General features: G+C 30.1%; 2 protein-coding genes across 3 annotated transcripts; both read right to left on the minus strand.

Moving 5' to 3' along the window:
• Window positions 1-17940, minus strand: LOC111031230 (angiomotin-like 2a). 2 transcript variants are annotated; one of them, XM_022311095.1, is made up of 12 exons: window positions 17600-17940; window positions 7768-7861; window positions 5469-5785; window positions 5180-5403; window positions 5009-5114; window positions 4676-4865; window positions 4265-4588; window positions 4019-4178; window positions 3829-3963; window positions 3571-3740; window positions 1897-2045; window positions 1-1311 (listed from the first exon to the last, which is right to left on the minus strand). In XM_022311095.1, the coding sequence occupies exons 2-12, from the start codon at window positions 7832-7834 to the stop codon at window positions 376-378; spliced, it is 2778 nt and encodes a 925-aa protein (XP_022166787.1). In that variant the 5' UTR covers window positions 7835-7861; window positions 17600-17940; the 3' UTR covers window positions 1-375. The 2 variants fall into 2 exon arrangements, with proteins under 2 accessions (XP_022166787.1, XP_022166786.1); XM_022311094.1 differs by having other exon boundaries at window positions 4643-4865; window positions 17600-17939.
• Window positions 10723-14575, minus strand: LOC111031231 (autophagy-related protein 101). The gene is made up of 2 exons (XM_022311096.1): window positions 14419-14575; window positions 10723-11452 (listed from the first exon to the last, which is right to left on the minus strand). Exon 2 carries the CDS (start codon window positions 11378-11380, stop codon window positions 10724-10726), a length of 657 nt encoding a protein of 218 aa, XP_022166788.1. The 5' UTR covers window positions 11381-11452; window positions 14419-14575; the 3' UTR covers window position 10723.
• Window positions 17941-18641: the final 701 nt, after the last annotated feature.

An 18641-nucleotide genomic window follows, 5' to 3' on the forward strand; every position in this document is an offset into this window, starting at 1 on the left:
GTTAAACCAAATAGTAATACATTTATTTTTTATTAGCTTAAAAAAATAATAAGCAGGACTAGATTAAAAATTTTGGTTACACATTTTGATGGTTTAATAATTTGTTGAATTGTTATCAGATTAAACTAAAAAAGTACAATTTATTTTGCATTGTTTAATGTGTGTTTACATATTAAATATACTGTAAATAGTGCAAAATACAGCAGATCGTTTTCAATGTACGTTAAACTTGTAACGCCAAAAGACTGCAGCTATTTTACTGACAAACAACATGACTAGGTTTTATATAATATAAGTAGTGTTAGATCTGAATTCGCTAAGAATGTATTAAATATAATTTAATGATCTATTATTTGACTTTAATAGCACATTAAATTAAAACTGAATTCTATATTTGTTCGGAGTAGGCAGTGACCGGACACCATTCTTATTATTTGAGTCTCCCTTGTAAATGCCATCTCTTTGCAATGATCCTCTTCTTCCTTGAATCCCCCCCGGAGAGAATATTCTCAATTTGGATTCAATGTTTGATATCTTACTGGAATCCGGAGTACCCAAACTTCCAAAATCAATTTTTCTAGGTGGTGGGATAAAGCTTCGTTGTGTATCTTTGTAAAACGAACGGCCTGGAGATTCTCTAGCCATTACTCTAGGTGGATCAAGTATACTCTTTCCTGGCGAGTCTCTAGGACCAACCATTATTGCTCTAGTTGGAGATTCTCTGTTAATACTAGATCTTGATTCTCGGTTGACACTATTTCTAGAAGACTCCCTAGGACCAGTCCAAGATGATTCTCTAGAGGTAATTACATCTGATTCACGGCTAGATCTACGGTAACGTCCATCTGGTGGTAAAGGCGATTGCCTGAGTGATCGTTCTAATGGTTCAAACTTTACAGAAGAGGGACATTCAGTAGGTGTATTTGGAGCTGTGCTAGCATCACTAGACGTATCCAGGGAATTCAAGGAATTCTTACGGCTATCGTTGAAATGACTGTATTCACCTAACTTTTTCACATCTTTAGACTTGACGTCCGAATCGCTGAGTCGACCATACTCTCCGACTTTGCTGCTAGATTTCCTGTGTCGTTTTGGTCGAGGAAGTGAACTAGGAGGTAAACTTCCACAACGGCTTTCTTGTGTTTGGCGTTGTGCTTGTGAACACAACCCTTGTTTCTCCAAAAGCATGATGTCATCAGCCCGGTGGCCAAGGAAATTTCCAGTTACACCCTCCAGTAGTGGTTGGGGTGTTTTCGCTTTTCGCGACAAAGAGCCCGTATGAGAGAAGCCTGGAAAACAGCAAAGACCTCTCTGAAAACAAAAACAAACACGTCCCCCCATCCAGGCACCCAGTAAACGTCCAATTCTCTTGCATATTTTTATTTTGTTTAATCAAACCGAAATTCAAATGAAATAAAACTCATGCCTGATTAATTCACTCGAAAAAAAAAATGTTACAACTAAAAAGAAATTGAAAATGTTCAAATACATTTAGAAAGATACTTTAAAAATTAGAAACTATACATAATTATATTTTTTTTTTCCATCACAAATGGAAGTTATTAATGATTTTGTTTTCTTTTTGGTTACACTTTTTCAAATATTATAAACATACAATTTAGTTGAAAACCAAACACTCAAGTAGGGGAGAACGTGTTAGTTACGTTACCTGTCTCAGGTTATGCCAATTAACAGCATTTAAATGCTGGTCATTTATAAAATTAACACCCACACAGATACACAATATATAGTAGAGTGAGTGCAAACTAAATAGACAAAACGAAAAACGTTTGTTATATATATTAAGACAAACAAGACAGTGTTCAACAATCAAAACAAATAGACAACATCAGAAACTGAATCAGTGTAAGATGATTCTGCAACAGTATTGTTTACCTTGTTCAATAGCTGTGAGTCCAATTCTTTTAGTTGGTCATCTAATGATTTATGGTCAAAACTCTGGTTTGTAGATGAATACTTATTACCATGGTGGTGATGATAAGTACTGTCCACACTACTTGTATATGAATTGTTTGAGCCAAAACCTAAATTATAACAGATTATAATTATATTTCTACATTTTTTCTAATGCTAATACTTTTTTTATAGTTGTAAACTTAGACCTATTATATTGTCCAAAACTTAATTGGATGATATTGGCTGAATTATCAACATGAGTTTCATAATGTCAAGGATAGAATCAACAAAGACTTGAGACAATATGCATACGTATAGCACATTCTTAAGTTAAAATTCTATAAATTACCATTTTTTCATTTTCATTGGTACTTTTAATTGAATGAATAAAACAACACTATTTAACAGGCATATGTAATTTGCCATACATTGTTAAGAAAACATTTAGTAATATACATACATTTTATATAAAATATGAACAACCCACTTCGCAATACACTCAAAAGTTACAATGCCAATGTCATATTTTAAAAAGCCATCAGACCATATTTAACTTAAAATAAACAGGACTTGGTAAATAATATTGAAAAACTTGTACAAAAGAAATTGTATTTAAAAGAAATGGAGTGCACAATATTTATTAAAGGTACTTACACATAATGTGTGACTATCTAATCTATACAAAAATTAAGCTGACTACCAGGTTATGCCACATATGTATTGTCTGATTTTATGATATTAACTTGTACACAATATATAGTATCAACCTATAGAATATACGAAGTAACTTAGCATATACTCAGGGAATCAAATTTTTTATTTATAATTAGTACTTAAATTTGCTGTCTACCTCCATACTGTAAATTTACCAACTTTATACTTGTACATGAAAGTCAGTAATTTATTCAAATTGTGTTAATTTAATTAATTAATATCGATTTGTGATTCTTGAAAACATATAAACAAGATTCAGTAAAATTGTTTTAAAAAGCATACATTTACCATTTTAGTTTTCACTTCAAAAACAATCATCAATTAAGTGGCCAAAAATTGTTTTTAGATCTACATATTATGTGATAAAACAAAAAGTAAAAGGTATGAATAGTTATTTAAGAGAAGTTTGTGTTATGTCAATCGAGAAAACCACAAACAGGAAAAATGTATTCTATTAAACTATACAAGATTATTCTATAATCAGTAGTAAATATTAATAATATTTTAATTATAAATAAAATAAGATTGAATATTTTCCAGAGTGGTCAAGTTTTACTGTCATGTATTCTAAATATAATCTATAGGCAGTTACCCTATATTGTGTACAGTTAACAATTATTTAAAAATAAGTATTATATGCCATTAATATTATACCACTGTAAGTAATACAATTAAATTTAAAAACTTGTAGTCAAGACTTTATAGTATATATGGCATGATTAGATATTCCAGTAAATGTTCATACAGAGCAGGTAGAACGTAAGTACCAAATAAAAATTATAATACATTTGTTATACATTTTATAAGAATACAGCGCAGTGTGAAGATTAATGAACAGAGATACTAAGTAAACAAATAACAATAATCACAAACAGATCAATTTACACAATATTATCTTTGAATTTTGACAATATTATCATGACATTAAAATATATTTACCGAGGTCATCAGAAGTTAGGTCTGTAGTATTAAGACTTGAATGTGGAGTATGATGACTAAGGCATATGCTTGGATATGACCCGGACACATCCTTTTCAAAACTATGTTTTTTTTGCAACACCCTTATCATTGCATCACGTTCTGCCAATCTAGATTCCAATTCTTTCATTCTGAAACCAATTATTAATAAAACAAAAAATTCAACCATCGCAATACAATAAATATAATATATTATAGTGGAATTTTAAATTTAAATACCGCGATTCCAATTCGCTGACTTTTTTCTGTGCTGCGTGAACTTCTTCCATTTGTTTTAGCTTGTCTGATCGTGCTTCTGCAATCATTTTTTCACTTTCTTGACCTGTCTTTTCCAAAGCTGCTATTTTTGCATCCCTAAAATAGTTTATTTTATTAAGTAATATAAAAGTAGATTTTAGAGGCATATTACTTTGGAACACTTGCTGCATCTATAGCAGCTTGACGTAGTTCACTTTCTTCTAGATATCGTTGTTCCCATTTTGCAACTTCACCTTCTAGTCGCATTATTTTTTCATCTTTTTCACGTAGCATACGTTTTAAATCAGGTAAGCTTTCACCCGGTTCATTTTCTATCAAATGTTTAATATAATTGTTAGCATTATTTATAATAAAATATACAATTTATATAAGAATATATCATTTGATTTTAACTCACCAGCTGAACCATCTTGAGAAGCATTATTATTGCGCGCACGTTCATTCCGCAGTTCTCGCTCCAGCTGAAGTCGAAGTTTACGCTCAGTCTGCTCACGACGGTCGCTTGCCAGTTGAAGAGAAGACAATGCCCTTTGAAGCTGGGCAACTCTTTCCACATGAACTTGCTTTTTACGACATTCTTCTTCTAGACGAACAACATTAGACTGAGCATTAGTTAATGCAGTATCTAAAATATCAATATGAGTGCGTTGCTCTTCAAGTGTAGCACGTTGTGCAGCTAATTCAATTTCTTGGCGATCTTTAGCTGCTAACAAGTCTTTATCTAAAAATAAATGATAATTAAATATTTATTGTATTAAGATAATAAGCGACGTACTCTGTGTTATCAATTGAGCAATCATGTTCTCACGTTTTACCATTTGATTAGAATCTACTATGTTTGAGGAAGACGATTGATGTAAAGAACGATTTGCTTCTTGTAAACGCCGAACTTCTGCTTGAAGTTTTAATCGAGCAGTTCGTTCAAGTCTTTCCCGCCGTTCACTTGATTCTACAAGTTCTTGATGAGAACGATACACCTTGGAAACTTCTTGTTCAAGCTAATAAATAATATGATATTAAAAATGTTTTTAAATAAATATAAAAATGTTGAGAACCAATTGATCAATTTTAGGATCATTTAGTTGTCATAACAATTACAAACACGTGAGTAATTAAATATAAACAAGTAAATAATGTTTACCCTGTACGATTTGGCAACTTTTTGATGGCACGATTCCAGTTCTATTTTCAGACTTTTGTTTTCCATCATCAAACAGTCTACTATGGACAACATTTTTTGATCTTTTCTAGAACCATTTAAGATATGGAATTAATATTATAATAATTTTAATTTAAAATGCATCAATAGTACCTAGTATTTCCTAGTGTGTGTCTCATGGGATCTGTATCAGAACGCTCAATTTTTAACAAACCTGTACCCAAATTTGGTTGAGATTTTGATTTAACCAGATTTCTAATAGGAATTGGTCGATACTCTGGTAACCATATATTCTTATCATTATCATGCCACCGAGATAAGTTAGTGTCGCGCTTTGATGGATCCACCTTAACCTCTTTAGCAAGGTGTTTTAATACCTAAAACATAAATACTGAGTATTAACTATTTTAAGAAATAATTATGATATAAAATTAAGCCATACATGAGATTGACTGAGATAATCATCAGGTATATTGGTTATTTCCCTAACACCCATGTCAACGATCTGTCGTCCACCATTTTTATGTCCTTGATTTTTTATTTCTTCCCTATTTCCATAACGATATTTAGGTATGCCAGAACTGAACCTAGTCCCATCATCATTATGAATAATTAGTGTATCATAAGCAGTAGGTGATGACATGCTGAAGTCTTTATGTGTTTCTTGTCCCTGCGGTTCTTGTCTAATTGCTGTTCTGCGTCCATCGTTGGTGTCATCAAATGATTCACTCTCGCTACCGCTATATTCACCACTCAACACTAAAATAAAAATATTTTTGTAATAATAAAATATAAAACAAAGGTGTTAATTAATGACTAAAATTCAGCACATAATTAATATTAAATAATTAAAAAGGAAAAAATAATCAATTTTCAAAAAAAGCGGGTAAGTGGATACTGATCTGTACAGTAGGTGTCTAGAGAGGTCACTGTAATGAATGTGTTAAATTTTAATTCATAAATGATATAAACCATTGTACTTAAAAGAAAAACAATTTAGAGTAAAGGTCGGTTTGTCAGCCTACAGTATACGTACTAAGTAGATATATTTCATGATATTATTGTTATAAAAGTTACTTTTCTAAAAACTTAGAAGACATTAGTAATAAAGTAGATCGAATTCATTTATTCGATAAAAATTGCATTTGAAATATCATTGAGTGACTTGCGGTTGCCCATCTAGGTCGAATTATTTCTTAAAGCTAGGTACATTGACTCCGATTTGTTACTAAAACTATTGGTTATAATATAATCAAAGCTAAAACTAAAAGTGAAACTGAGATACGCCTTTTTTGGCTATATAGCGTAGGTAAATACTATGTTCTAAGATTTGACACAAAAAGAAAACGACACACGGGAAAGTAAAGTATAAATCTTGGGCGTAATTTGGGGGGGGGGGGCAGGGTTTGCAACGGCACCACTAACTTAAAAATGTTAACAGTTGGCCCGCCATTAATACTCCAATGGGCCGTCATAATTAACATATAAATTATGATTTCATACATAGGTAATGTAAATAAAATATTTTTTTTTTCAAGTTTTTGTATATTTTTAGTTTATCGGGTTTATTTATTATACCTTATTTGCCTTTTTTTCAAATAATAGTGAAATGGCTTTAGATAGTTGCTTTAATTGCTTATAAGCGTTCAATTCTTTGAATTGCTAGCAATTTAAAAGTTGCATTAGTCGTTGCATTAGTCGTTATATGAGTTTCAATTAGAATTAAAAAAGGGAAGGAAAGAATATTTACATAGATTTGCATAGGTTACCAACATTTATATATATAAATATATATTTTTTTAATGGCTTGGTGAAATGTCAAAATTGGCCTGCCTAAAAGTTTGCACACCCAGAAAAAACTGAAATTACGCCACTGATATGTATATAGTGTATACATATTAGAAGGAAGCATTTACTACTATATTATCGTGAATCTTTTATTCTTGAAAAAAAAATTTTTTTCCCAAAATGTATTCAATCTACTGTATTAGGTACCATTGATTTTATAATTTATACATTATTATAAATTCCATGGAATTAGTAAAATAAATTACTATACCTAATTGCAATATAAATACATCATAAAATATACTTAGTAACATAGGCTTTTTCTCCCAGAATCGTTTTTTTGTATGAAACGGTTTATCATTAAATACAAATTTAGCGCATATATTACAGTGACTTGCTCAATAGTAGAATCGAAACCCACACTGTACAGCAGAGCGGTTACCTAATACCTACTCCCCCCTTTTTTATTATAGTATAATATATTTATATACCTATAACAAGTATTCAAAATTACTTTTGAAAAGTATTGTTTAAAGATTGTCTACATTATTAAATAAACCATTTGACCACAAATATAATAAAGCTGATGGAAAATTGAAAAATATCAAATCATCTAATTTTTTATCAATTAAATATTTTTATATATTGTAGGTAATTAATTTATTGTTTCTAGTGATCCATTTGTTATCATTTCGATGTTTAATTTTCCAATCACTTATTAAAACAAATTACATATGTTTATACATCGATATTAACAAAATTGTTAAACGCACAGAGGTCAAGTCAACTAGAGATAATAATGTAACGCATTGGAAACATCGAACATCGGTCTAACGTTGTAGAAGAATATTAATTATTATTGCAAAACGATTACACATTTTTATAATACACCTTAATGTTTGCATTTTCAAAATTACGCCAAACTTTAGACGAAATAGTGATTCTTCGATTACCTTTTGTTGACTGTGTTTTGGTCGAGTATGAACGGTATGCAATTGGCTTACTTCTCGGCGAACTCATTATGGCACATCACACGCGTACAAAACCCTGTAAAATCGGAAGAAACAAATCGGTGAAAATCAAAACAACAATATCACGTTCGATGCGATTGGCAATTAATTGGATGCAGAAATCGGGTTTATTGTTATAAGATGGCACGTAGCATCTAGCTTATTTCATCCACTAAATTCAAAGCCTAAAATGTGTAAATGCACTTAGCTAATATTAATATTGTTAATCACTTATCTAATAAATGTAATATGGAAATAAATTTAAAATAGCACCAGACGCCACGCTGTCGTGGTCGTAGGAACAAACCACCGACTGATGCAGTACACGCATAGATGAGTGTACTATTATTATAATTATATTCCGTCATTTAGATCTATTCTAATCGAACAATGTAAAACACGCCTAAATACCTAATATACGGATTTCGTAGTAAATTACGACGATATCGTGGTCTACTGCACACGGAGGGACAAGTTGGTCGTCAATAGAAATAATACAATTGTTGAAGGATGTCAGCGCATTGTTTTTATCGCTCTGGACCGCGCGCAACATAGGCAAAAAACGCATTTACGAAAAATCATTTTTTTTTATGTTTTTGATTTATCTCAAAAGTAAAATCACCAATGACAAAAATGGTAGGGAATGATTTTTTAGAGGGTATGAAATGTCGATTTGTCTAAATAATTTAAGTAGAATTAATAAAAATAAATAAATAATGTTAAATTTAAATCTGAAGGGTTCTATCATTGGATAGCCTCCCTTATCCTGCCATTCTCAAAATATTATATTGTTTGTTGTACATACATCACATTTACTTATTGTGGTTTTTTAATACAGATTGTAAATTTTCTAAAATATGCCGATATGTCAAACACTCAAAAATATTATTCTCTATACCTAATTACTGCAATAGGTTTACTTAAAAATCATATACCTATAACAATTTTAGGCAAAAGCGTTTTATTTGAGAGAAACCAAATATAGCACTGGCATCCCCTAAGCGAAAAAAAAGTTATAATGTTACACAATTTCATACAATCTGCTGTGAGGTTCGTTTTTAAAATTTAAGCAAAATATTTGTGCTTGAAGTATCATCGCTTTGATAGAGGAGATCATGCTCCTAACCCTCCAGATATTTCTGATATTGAACTTCACCTTCTACATTTGGTAAAAAGGTTAGGGTGTACAGTTAAATGTATTTTATTAAAAATACACACACTTTATTATTTTGCAAAGATATGGCTATAGAATTACAATCTGAGTTATTTATGTTTAAATTTGGATTCTAATTAAAATAATGAGTCGATTCTGTATTATAATGGGTTACTTTAAATTTGCAAGACTTGATAATTTTATATAATTGATTCAAACCAATCATTTAGTTTAAAATAAGTGTTATAATAATCATTATTTTTTAACTACATTATACATACATTCAGATTACACTCTAGGATCTATACAAAAAACTGATCAACTCAAGTGCTTAGTATAGGTATAATATTATATACATTTTAATTTTTAAAGATTTATCAGTCTTATTAATCCCAAACAAGTATAAGATAAATTTGCTTATTTGTATTTTACCTTAGTTGCATATCATTATGTTAACAGGTTTTTTTATAATAAATAGAACTTTAAACCATTTAACTGCAATAATATATAGAAAATAACCTAATATTAGGTAGGTTTAACCATCAAAAAAATAGGTACAATAATTATTGTTATTATAATTTTTTTTTTTTTATTGAACATCAAAATCAATATGAAAATTATAATACAGTGGTTCAAGTTTCTACATTGTTTATTTACAATGAAAATTCATAGCATACAAATTAAACAAATTGATCATTTATGAAAAAAAAAAATATATATATATAATAAACATAGCAAATGTCTATAAGTATCTAAAATAATTTTTGAATTGTTGGTAAACCTAATATTAACAGTAAAATTAATTATTAATAATAATCATGATATAATAATAAAAAACAGTAATTATAATAAAAATGATCACCAATTAAAAAATATATATACATCTATTTAAGTAAAATGGAAACTTACAAATTATATAATTAGGTATTTCTATATAAAATAACCGATTTCCATACAAAAAAAAATGAAGTATTCACACAATTATATTTTGAATTACTTTTAAATTACAATTTCTTTATGACAAAGCGCATAAAATTATTGCTGATAATTGTCAGTTTATACAACATAAAAATAAAATGAAAAATTGACACTCAGTTATATTTTTTGGACAATAAAACAAATTTAACAAGAAAAAAATGTACACATGGAATAACAGTAAAAGTAGCTGTCCAAAAAAATTACTGAAATATTACCCATTAATTCAATGATAGACAATCACTAATATATTTTGTGTTGACTACCAAAATAGTATTAAAATTAAATTAAATTGCAGTCTTGGTCATAACATTTAAATGTTAGTTAGTGGATTATTAGAATTTATAATGCATAATATTGAAAATACGAAGTGGATATTATGAAAGTTAAAGAAGGCAAAACTAAATTGAATAACATCAATATTATTAAAAAAAAATGTATATTGTGGTATGTTATTACACTTAAACAAAAGAATAACACATTTGCAGTACTTCTTTAATAAGAAAGAATTGTAAATAAAACAACTATTAATGCGTTTCTACCTTTTAAGCGTTATCTGTGTCATTTAAATATAACTTTTATTTATCAATAAAAATTAAATGTATTTATTAAAAATTAAAATAATAAAAGCTAAAGTAAACTTCAACTTGTTAATAATATTAAATGTCACAATTCTAACCTTTTGCATAAATTCTACTTTGTACTAATTTTAAGTTACCACTAATAGGTGATTGGTAGATACAGAAAAATAACGAATATAAGAAATTATGGTTACGATAATGACAATGTATCTCGTATAAGTTTTTGAACAGCTGATCCGACTGATGGGCTACTTGCACCACTGGTTAGATAATTTGTCTTAAATAAGTATGGTTGGATATCAGCAAATGATGTGTCAAACACTAAATCCAATTCAGACTGTGGTGGTATACTTGGCAAATACTCATGCCTGTTCATTATTTCCGCTATATAAATTATTTTGTCACTCAAAGAGTCACTGATTTTTTCTTTCGATATTTGTCTATTAGTTTCATTACAAATTTTCAACAAATCAACACGCACGTTCCACACTTCCCAAGGTGTACACTCTGGTTGAAATGGCCACCTAGCTTTTTTTTTTTGAAAAAACTCCAATGTGATTTGTCCAAAAGTGTGATTATCACGCCTGAGACATTCAGAAAATTCTGAAATGTCATTTCGAAGTTTGCGATCTAAATGTGGTGATGAACAACATATGTATGTAAAGTCAATGAAATCACAGTCAACATCTTGTAAGCCTACAGTGCCCATGGTGTAAGTGCCGTCAGGGGCGAAACAAAATTTTCCAAGTGATCGATGTAGAAGTACAGTATGAAAAAGACAGGAGACAGCTTCATCTACTTGGAAGCCTTCAACGCTTAACTCAAGGCAGTGGGAACGTGCATTCATTTTGAAGAAGCGATGTGATCATTTCTTTTGTGCAAAGATTGAAGAAAAGCAGCATACACACTGCATACAAAACTGTAACAATACATATTATAAATATTATTATTCTAATAGTTTCATTGATTGCATTTATAAAAATACAATAAATGTGATGTGATCATCACAATTAAAAAACAGATGAAATTACTTTGTATAAGAAAATAAACCTGATTTTAAATCTTAACCAAAAATATTATACAATTTATCAACAAACCAAATCAAATAGTACTAGTACCTATGTGGGAAATTAATGACTTAAAATGGATATCAATTATGTACCAAATTTAACCTGCCAGCGGGTGCGCTATTCATTATAATACAACAAGAGTAGTCACTGCATCTTGTATTCTAAAATCTACAACATTTCTAACATGTAGTAGGTAGTAATTGTATATCAATCAAATAAATATAAAATACTATATTGACTATATAGGACATAATAAAACAAAATTTTAAATAGTTCAACTGTAATAAAATTTAACCTAAAGTTAAATATAAAATAATAATGTACAAAAATACATAAATAATACCTACAAATAGGTATTCAAATTAAATATTTTTAAAAAATGTAATAATAAGCAAATGTACAGTATGTAAAATATTATCAGAACAATATAGAATAATGCTTATATGTTTTATTATTATAACCACACAAACTATTGTTTATAAAATAATAAATTAGGTAAATTCAAGGAACAGAGAGTGTAGTATTTAACGATAACACATCAAACTTGTCTGTGATAAAATGACAACTTCAACAAAAATGATTATTGAAACATTTCAAGATTAAACCAAAACATATATAATAATATTCTAAAATAATAAATAGGTACCTATAACCACCAAGAAAATTAAAATAGAATTAAGTAAAAAAACCATTCATAAGTACAAAACTGTAATTTTTATAACAGTGCACCCACACTGGAAGGTTAAGAATATGCCCTATAGTAAAAAAATAAAAAAAATAGAGAATTTTGTAGGTACCTAACACCTTCTATTTTCTAAATTAATTTGAACGTGAAAACCATAATTAAAACTTAATAACCAGTATAAAATTTGTTTGTACACATTTATATCATATTATGTATACTCGAACTTATTCTTGAATGAAAATAATTTATAATACAACATTATCTAAGAATATGATAAGCAAAACATGTTTGCTATTAGTGCATACCAATCAAACATAAAGACAGCAAGCATAAATATTAAATACAAAAAACATGGATTTTTTTACTTTTAATCTAACTAAAATGTTCATGCAAAAAAATTTGAAATAATAACATAAATATGTAATTTATATTTTCCAAACCTAAATCTAATTCAATACACAGACAAAAAATGTATATAGGTACCTCCTCCTATTCGTATTTTATTTACAAATTATAATTAATAGATCGATAACTAAGGTAAATCTTTTCATACCTAATTAATAATTACCTATCTTAAAATATTTTTGAGACAAATTTAACATTACTCAGAGGAAACAATTTTCACTATCCTCCAAAAATTATTTAATTTAATTTTCATTAAAAAGTATGCAAATTTGTTACAGCAGAATTAAATTATATAAATGTATATAGGTATGTTGCCTATTTATTATTTTCAGATGAAAATTGTGTTGTAATTATTTAATTTTATCTGTGGAAAATATAGGGCTGGGTTTGCAACAAAAGAGATAATCATGAGCCCAGTTTACATTTACCCTTTTATAAAATATAATTTTTTTTAAATTCTTAATTTACTCGAAATAAATAATTTATTTTTATTAAGTACATATTTGGAAAAATTATATAAATGATTGACACGTTATTATTTATTTTAAACAATAAGTATAAAGGACTCACAATGTTCCTAAATGTAAAATCAAGTGTTTAAAAATGGGTGGTTATTTTAAGATAATTAAATACATTTTTTGTATACTTAAGGTACTTTTTTTTTAAATTTACATGTATTATAATATTGATGAGTGATTGATATTATACAATTTTGATACCACAATTAAGTACTACATTTGAGAAATAATTATTAATTGTGGTATGTTTCTTGTCATGCAAAAACAGTAATTTGTCACTCATTACTGAATTATTCATAATTTGTCCAAAAGATTTTCATTAATGTAACTCATAGGTATTAGCATACTTGTAAAATAAACTAATTATAGAAACACTTAAGTTATACTTATAGTTACTTTTTAAATACAGTTATAAAATATAACATGTTATAAGGCATAACTCTATGTATAATAATATATCTATAATAACCTACATAAATGATCATAACAATCATTATGCAACTGGTTAGAACACGTATTAAACAAAAATAACAACTAGTGTTAAGTACCTACAGAGTTTAATTGTGTATTTAAGAACCTAGGTAGTAAAGAGTATAAATATTTTATTATATCTCCATATTTTTAAGAATATCTTTTAAATTCTTAAATTTAAATTTATAAGCCATAGGTATTACCTAATTTTTTAGTTTTTATTAATAAATACATTTACACAGGTAGGAAAATATTATCATTATTTTATTTAATTTTAAGATAAATACTAACCAACTTACATAGTTAATCGGAGGTTTAATCACATAAGGCTATTTTCTAACACACAAAACACAAGAAAAATAATTACTACGATAGATAATTTTATGTGGTTTTTTTTAGGTACCTAGTGTTCTAGTATAAAAAATGTATGAATTGTTAAGTGGTACGATAAAGGTATGATTATTTGCATATGAAAATATTAGGAGCTATTATAAATAGAGTAGGTACCTATATCACCCAACATAATCCACATCAATGTGGCCATCAACCTACCTACCTAGTTATTTGAATTGTATTTAATAAATATTTTAACTCAAGTAAATTAACTATAAAAAATATAAATATTGGCAAGCAAATTTATGGATTTTAATCATATTGAGTATACCTACCTAGTATGCTATGTAACACAGATGACTCAAATTTTAACATTAATTTATAAAATAAGATCCGTACTAACCTAAAATGACGGGGTCCACAGGATTTGTGTTTCTGAATTTGTGTGTTGAGTTAAAAAAAAATGTGCACACATACTTTCACTGATTAATGGTGATAGCCTGATGGCTATTTAATAAAATAATGACACATATTATATAACAAATGAATATCAACATATAAATACAACAAAAATAATAATAATAATAATAATAATAATAAGAATATATCTAATGATAAAAATATATAATAAAATAAATAAAACCAAAAGGTTGAAAAAATCAAGCAATAGATGCAAAATGCAAACAAAAGAAGCCTCTCTTACATACTTAGTAGGTTATATTAAATAAGTAGTTATTGCAAATAAAACTAATGGTAAGGTAAATAAAACTGCAAAAGTTTTTAATTCAATAGGATATTTAATAACAAAACTTCAAGATTTCTATCAAAGTAGACAGTAGGTACTAGGTAGTATATATTCTAATATCAGATAACCTTTGACTGAACCAACTAAATATTTACCTCGATAAATTACTTATGCATGGTTACATATTTATTACTCATTAGTTGGTAAACCACATCATCAATCATTAATTTGAAGATGAATACTGTAGACAGATATTAAATGTACCAATAGGGAACTAACAAAGGTTAATAATATAAATGAAAACATTTATTGAATGTAGTATTATCAATTAGTTTAAAAAATAGACGAGTTAAAATATGATGTAGATACCAAGTACCTAACATTAAAAAAGCAAATTATATAAAAAATCAACAAACATTTTAAGTTATAAATAGGCATTGTGTAATAAGTTATGAGAGAATTATACCGATTTCATTTTTAAGCAAGTTAGTACACGACTCAAAACCTATGTAAGTATTAAATAGGTATCTTTATTTTTATAGCTTTCATCAAAATTCAAAATTTTTATCGTCTCAAATTGTTAAGTTACTATTAATTTCTGAATTACCTATGTAGGTAATCATAATTTTAGTACAAACATTCTTATCATTTTAACTTAAGTACCTAGAATATCAGAAATATTATTTAATGGTAACTATTTTATTCAGAGAATTTGAAAATAGGATTTTATCCATGTAATTCTGTGATAGATAATTTGGTAAAGTAAGGCTGTTTTTAAAAGATACAATTAGGTTAACTATAGCTGTATTATAGTTTAAAATATTTTATTACTTATTTCTCAGCTCAATTCTTACTTTTTGAGTTTATATTTATATAAGACTTGAATGGATTAAGAACTTAACAAGCTTAAAGAAGATCAAGTTTGAAGACTTCCTACTTTTCAAGGTAATAATATATTTATTAATAGATAACTTATAAATATATGAGTATTATTATTACTGATTGTATTGAAATGATAGTGAGAAAAATAATTGCCATTAAATGATACACAGTATTATCAGAAAACTACTGGAGACACAACAATCATGGAACACGGGGATGGGTTTGAGACAAATCTGCCTTGATCGGAAATACCTTGACATTCCTGTACCATGATTCAACAAAACAATATGCAGAATGCTTTATTTTTAAACCTAATTTAATTTAAAGTGTTCGGAGTACGTGGTTGATAAAAGTTCAAGTGTCAGTGTAGTCGAGTAGATAAAAAATAAACAAAAATCAGACATGTTAAAAATACGATTTTAAAACACAGTGTCGAGCGCGATGGTTTTCACCGAATGAGATCTGTCGAAACCATTGTTTATCTGCTACAACTTGTATCGGTTACGACTTACTATTTATTGTAAGCATTAAACCGAGTATTAAGGTCTACGTTGCAACACAGTAAACAGGAGTAAACGAAACTTTGAAACTAAAATCCGTGTTTCTTAATCTAGCTCGAGAGCAAAAATCATGGACAAGTAGGTATATTATGATATTATAAAAACGCAGAAACACGAGACAAGCAGACAACAAAATTATTTTCATTCGGCGAACCGTCGTTATCAAGGTGTCGATAAGCGCACAGTCGGTCGACGGGAAAAATGAAAACGACATGACCGATTTGGGAGACGGAAAAACATAATTTCTTTTTTAAACAGCCATGCGAGGCCCTCACGGGGATCGAGTGTTATTATAATATTGTTGTAATGGCAATAGCGTCGCAGTAGTAATAATAATGACGGTGGTGATCGACAACACAGCAATTGTGCCCGTTTGGAATATAGTCATCATATTATCATGATCATTATGACGTGTGCGCACAATGGCCTAACAGACCAGTACGGCGTAATGGAAGTAGCAGCAGACAATGTAAATTAAAATCGTTTACAACGTGTCATTATGTTATTGTTCTGTCGCCGTACACCGTCGAACGATTGCGCTACGGCAACACGTCTAAACAAAGTACAGAGACGATTGTGATTTAACCACGGCCAACAGCGGCGGACGCAGGTGGCTCGCGCGGCAATCTCGTCGGCCGACTGGTTCGGAGCGATTTCTGATTACAAAAACAGCGCCGTTCGGAGGTATCGTGTTTCGACGACGTCGACGGACGGACAGCCTCCTCCCGACCCGCTATGAAACAATGCAATCGGATGACCGAAGGAAAAACGGCGAAAAAGAAAACCGAATACGGTCGTGCCAAGAGTAGATGTTTCCCCTACCTCCTTTCCGACGCAGTCGGACCGAAGTCAGAACGCGCGTAACGTGCGAATACCAAAAACAAAACGTCTAAAATTCCAAACCCAAGGTCATATCCATCACACGATTTGGCAATTCACGCTTCCACTGTTGTATCAATTGCAATCACGTCGCCATTACGCCGTACGATTATACCTAATTGTTGATTTCTAAATTGTCTAACCCGCTCGATCAGTCGGCGAGGCGAACCGGACCAGCGGGCGGCACATGCGCAGATACCCGATACCGGAATGCAATGCACGCCAACGATAACAGTACCACGGTCAACAACAATAACAACAACAATAATGTTGTGTCACTGTTGTCATCGTAAACTGGGGACATAGCGCGTAGTAACGTGTCGAATGTTCGCATCGAGAGAAAGATGTAATAATGATCGTTTTAGACTCGACGCAGGCAGTACTGATAGTAGTGGCATAATAAAAAGTACTATTTTTTAGCAGTTTTAGGTAGTAGTCGAGTAGTGGGCCAATTAAATACTAAGTTAAGTAATGTCAAACGTGTGAAGACCACACTGGCTAAGAAAGACAACACTTACGTGCACGGCGGATTTGTGTCAGACGATGGCAAGTCGAAGCTGTGCGTGGCAGTGGGGCATAACAACAACAACAACAACAACAACAATAGCACCGCCGAGATTTAACCAGGCACTAGCGTCGTACTCGTCTTAACCCGTACAGCCTTTAGATACCTATGACGATTACTGTTGTTGTCGTCGCGATGATAGTAATTGCCGTGCTACCGTAGCGTTTCGTCGGTATTATCACACGTACGAACTGTGGAGACGACGAGCACACAAAACGTTTGGCGACGAGATGGACGACGACGAACGGGACTCGGTCGAGTACTCGAGTGGTCGACGGTCGACGGGTCGTCGTGAGTAGCGACTAGGAAACAAAAGAGGACGGAGCGTGGACGGCGCACAAAGGTTACAGTGCAGCCAACGGATGGACAATTTTTATGTTGCGACAGGGGCAGCACTGTCTGATAATTATTAAAAGATTATAAATATAGGCATATATATAATATGTACTTTTAAGTAATAACTTATAACCATCGAGGTATACAACCACAGAATAGATACAATATGATACAATTATGAAGTTTGTATACCTACCTCGATAGTAACAACTAAATTGTTCAGTGGGTGTAACCCATAGACCTTTTAGCTTAACTTATGGTTTAACCCATTTCTAAATAAATCTATTTTGTCTTAGTTGGTTCTGAGTTAATTATCATTATTATTATCTACATCTGTAGTTGGATGTATCGCTCAGCTTAGTGAAAATGTAAAATGAACATTGACGGCTGTCAACGGTGGTGAGAACGACGGCGGCCGTCAGGCGGTCAGCGCGACTCAATAATTTTATTCATTCTCAGATAGTCCGTTGTCTGTATCATGGCCAAATAACATGGTATGATAGCAACTGTTTACTGCGCATTACTACCACAGAACGACGTCACCCGATATCAAAAAAAAAAGACTCGAAATTAAATTTTACTATCGTATAGATATTGTTGCTTGCGATCTACCAGAGATCCAGATGGTGGTGTTTTTAAGGTTTTTTTTGGTTTTTTGT

The sequence above is a fragment of the Myzus persicae genome, unplaced genomic scaffold, assembly GCF_001856785.1.
Source record: "Myzus persicae strain clone G006 unplaced genomic scaffold, MPER_G0061.0, whole genome shotgun sequence".
Classification (NCBI taxonomy): Eukaryota; Metazoa; Arthropoda; class Insecta; order Hemiptera; family Aphididae; genus Myzus; species Myzus persicae.

Coding starts and splice junctions, on each gene's coding strand:
- LOC111031230 (XM_022311094.1), bottom strand. CDS start 7,834: ATGAGTTCGCCGAGAAGTAAGCCAATTGCATACCGTTCATACTCGACC. Junction 4,589..4,642: donor TGCTCAATTGATAACACAGA/GTACGTCGCTTA, acceptor ATTTATTTTTAG/ATAAAGACTTGTTAGCAGCT. Junction 3,964..4,018: donor GATGCAGCAAGTGTTCCAAA/GTAATATGCCTC, acceptor AAACTATTTTAG/GGATGCAAAAATAGCAGCTT.
- LOC111031231 (XM_022311096.1), bottom strand. CDS start 11,380: ATGAATGCACGTTCCCACTGCCTTGAGTTAAGCGTTGAAGGCTTCCAA.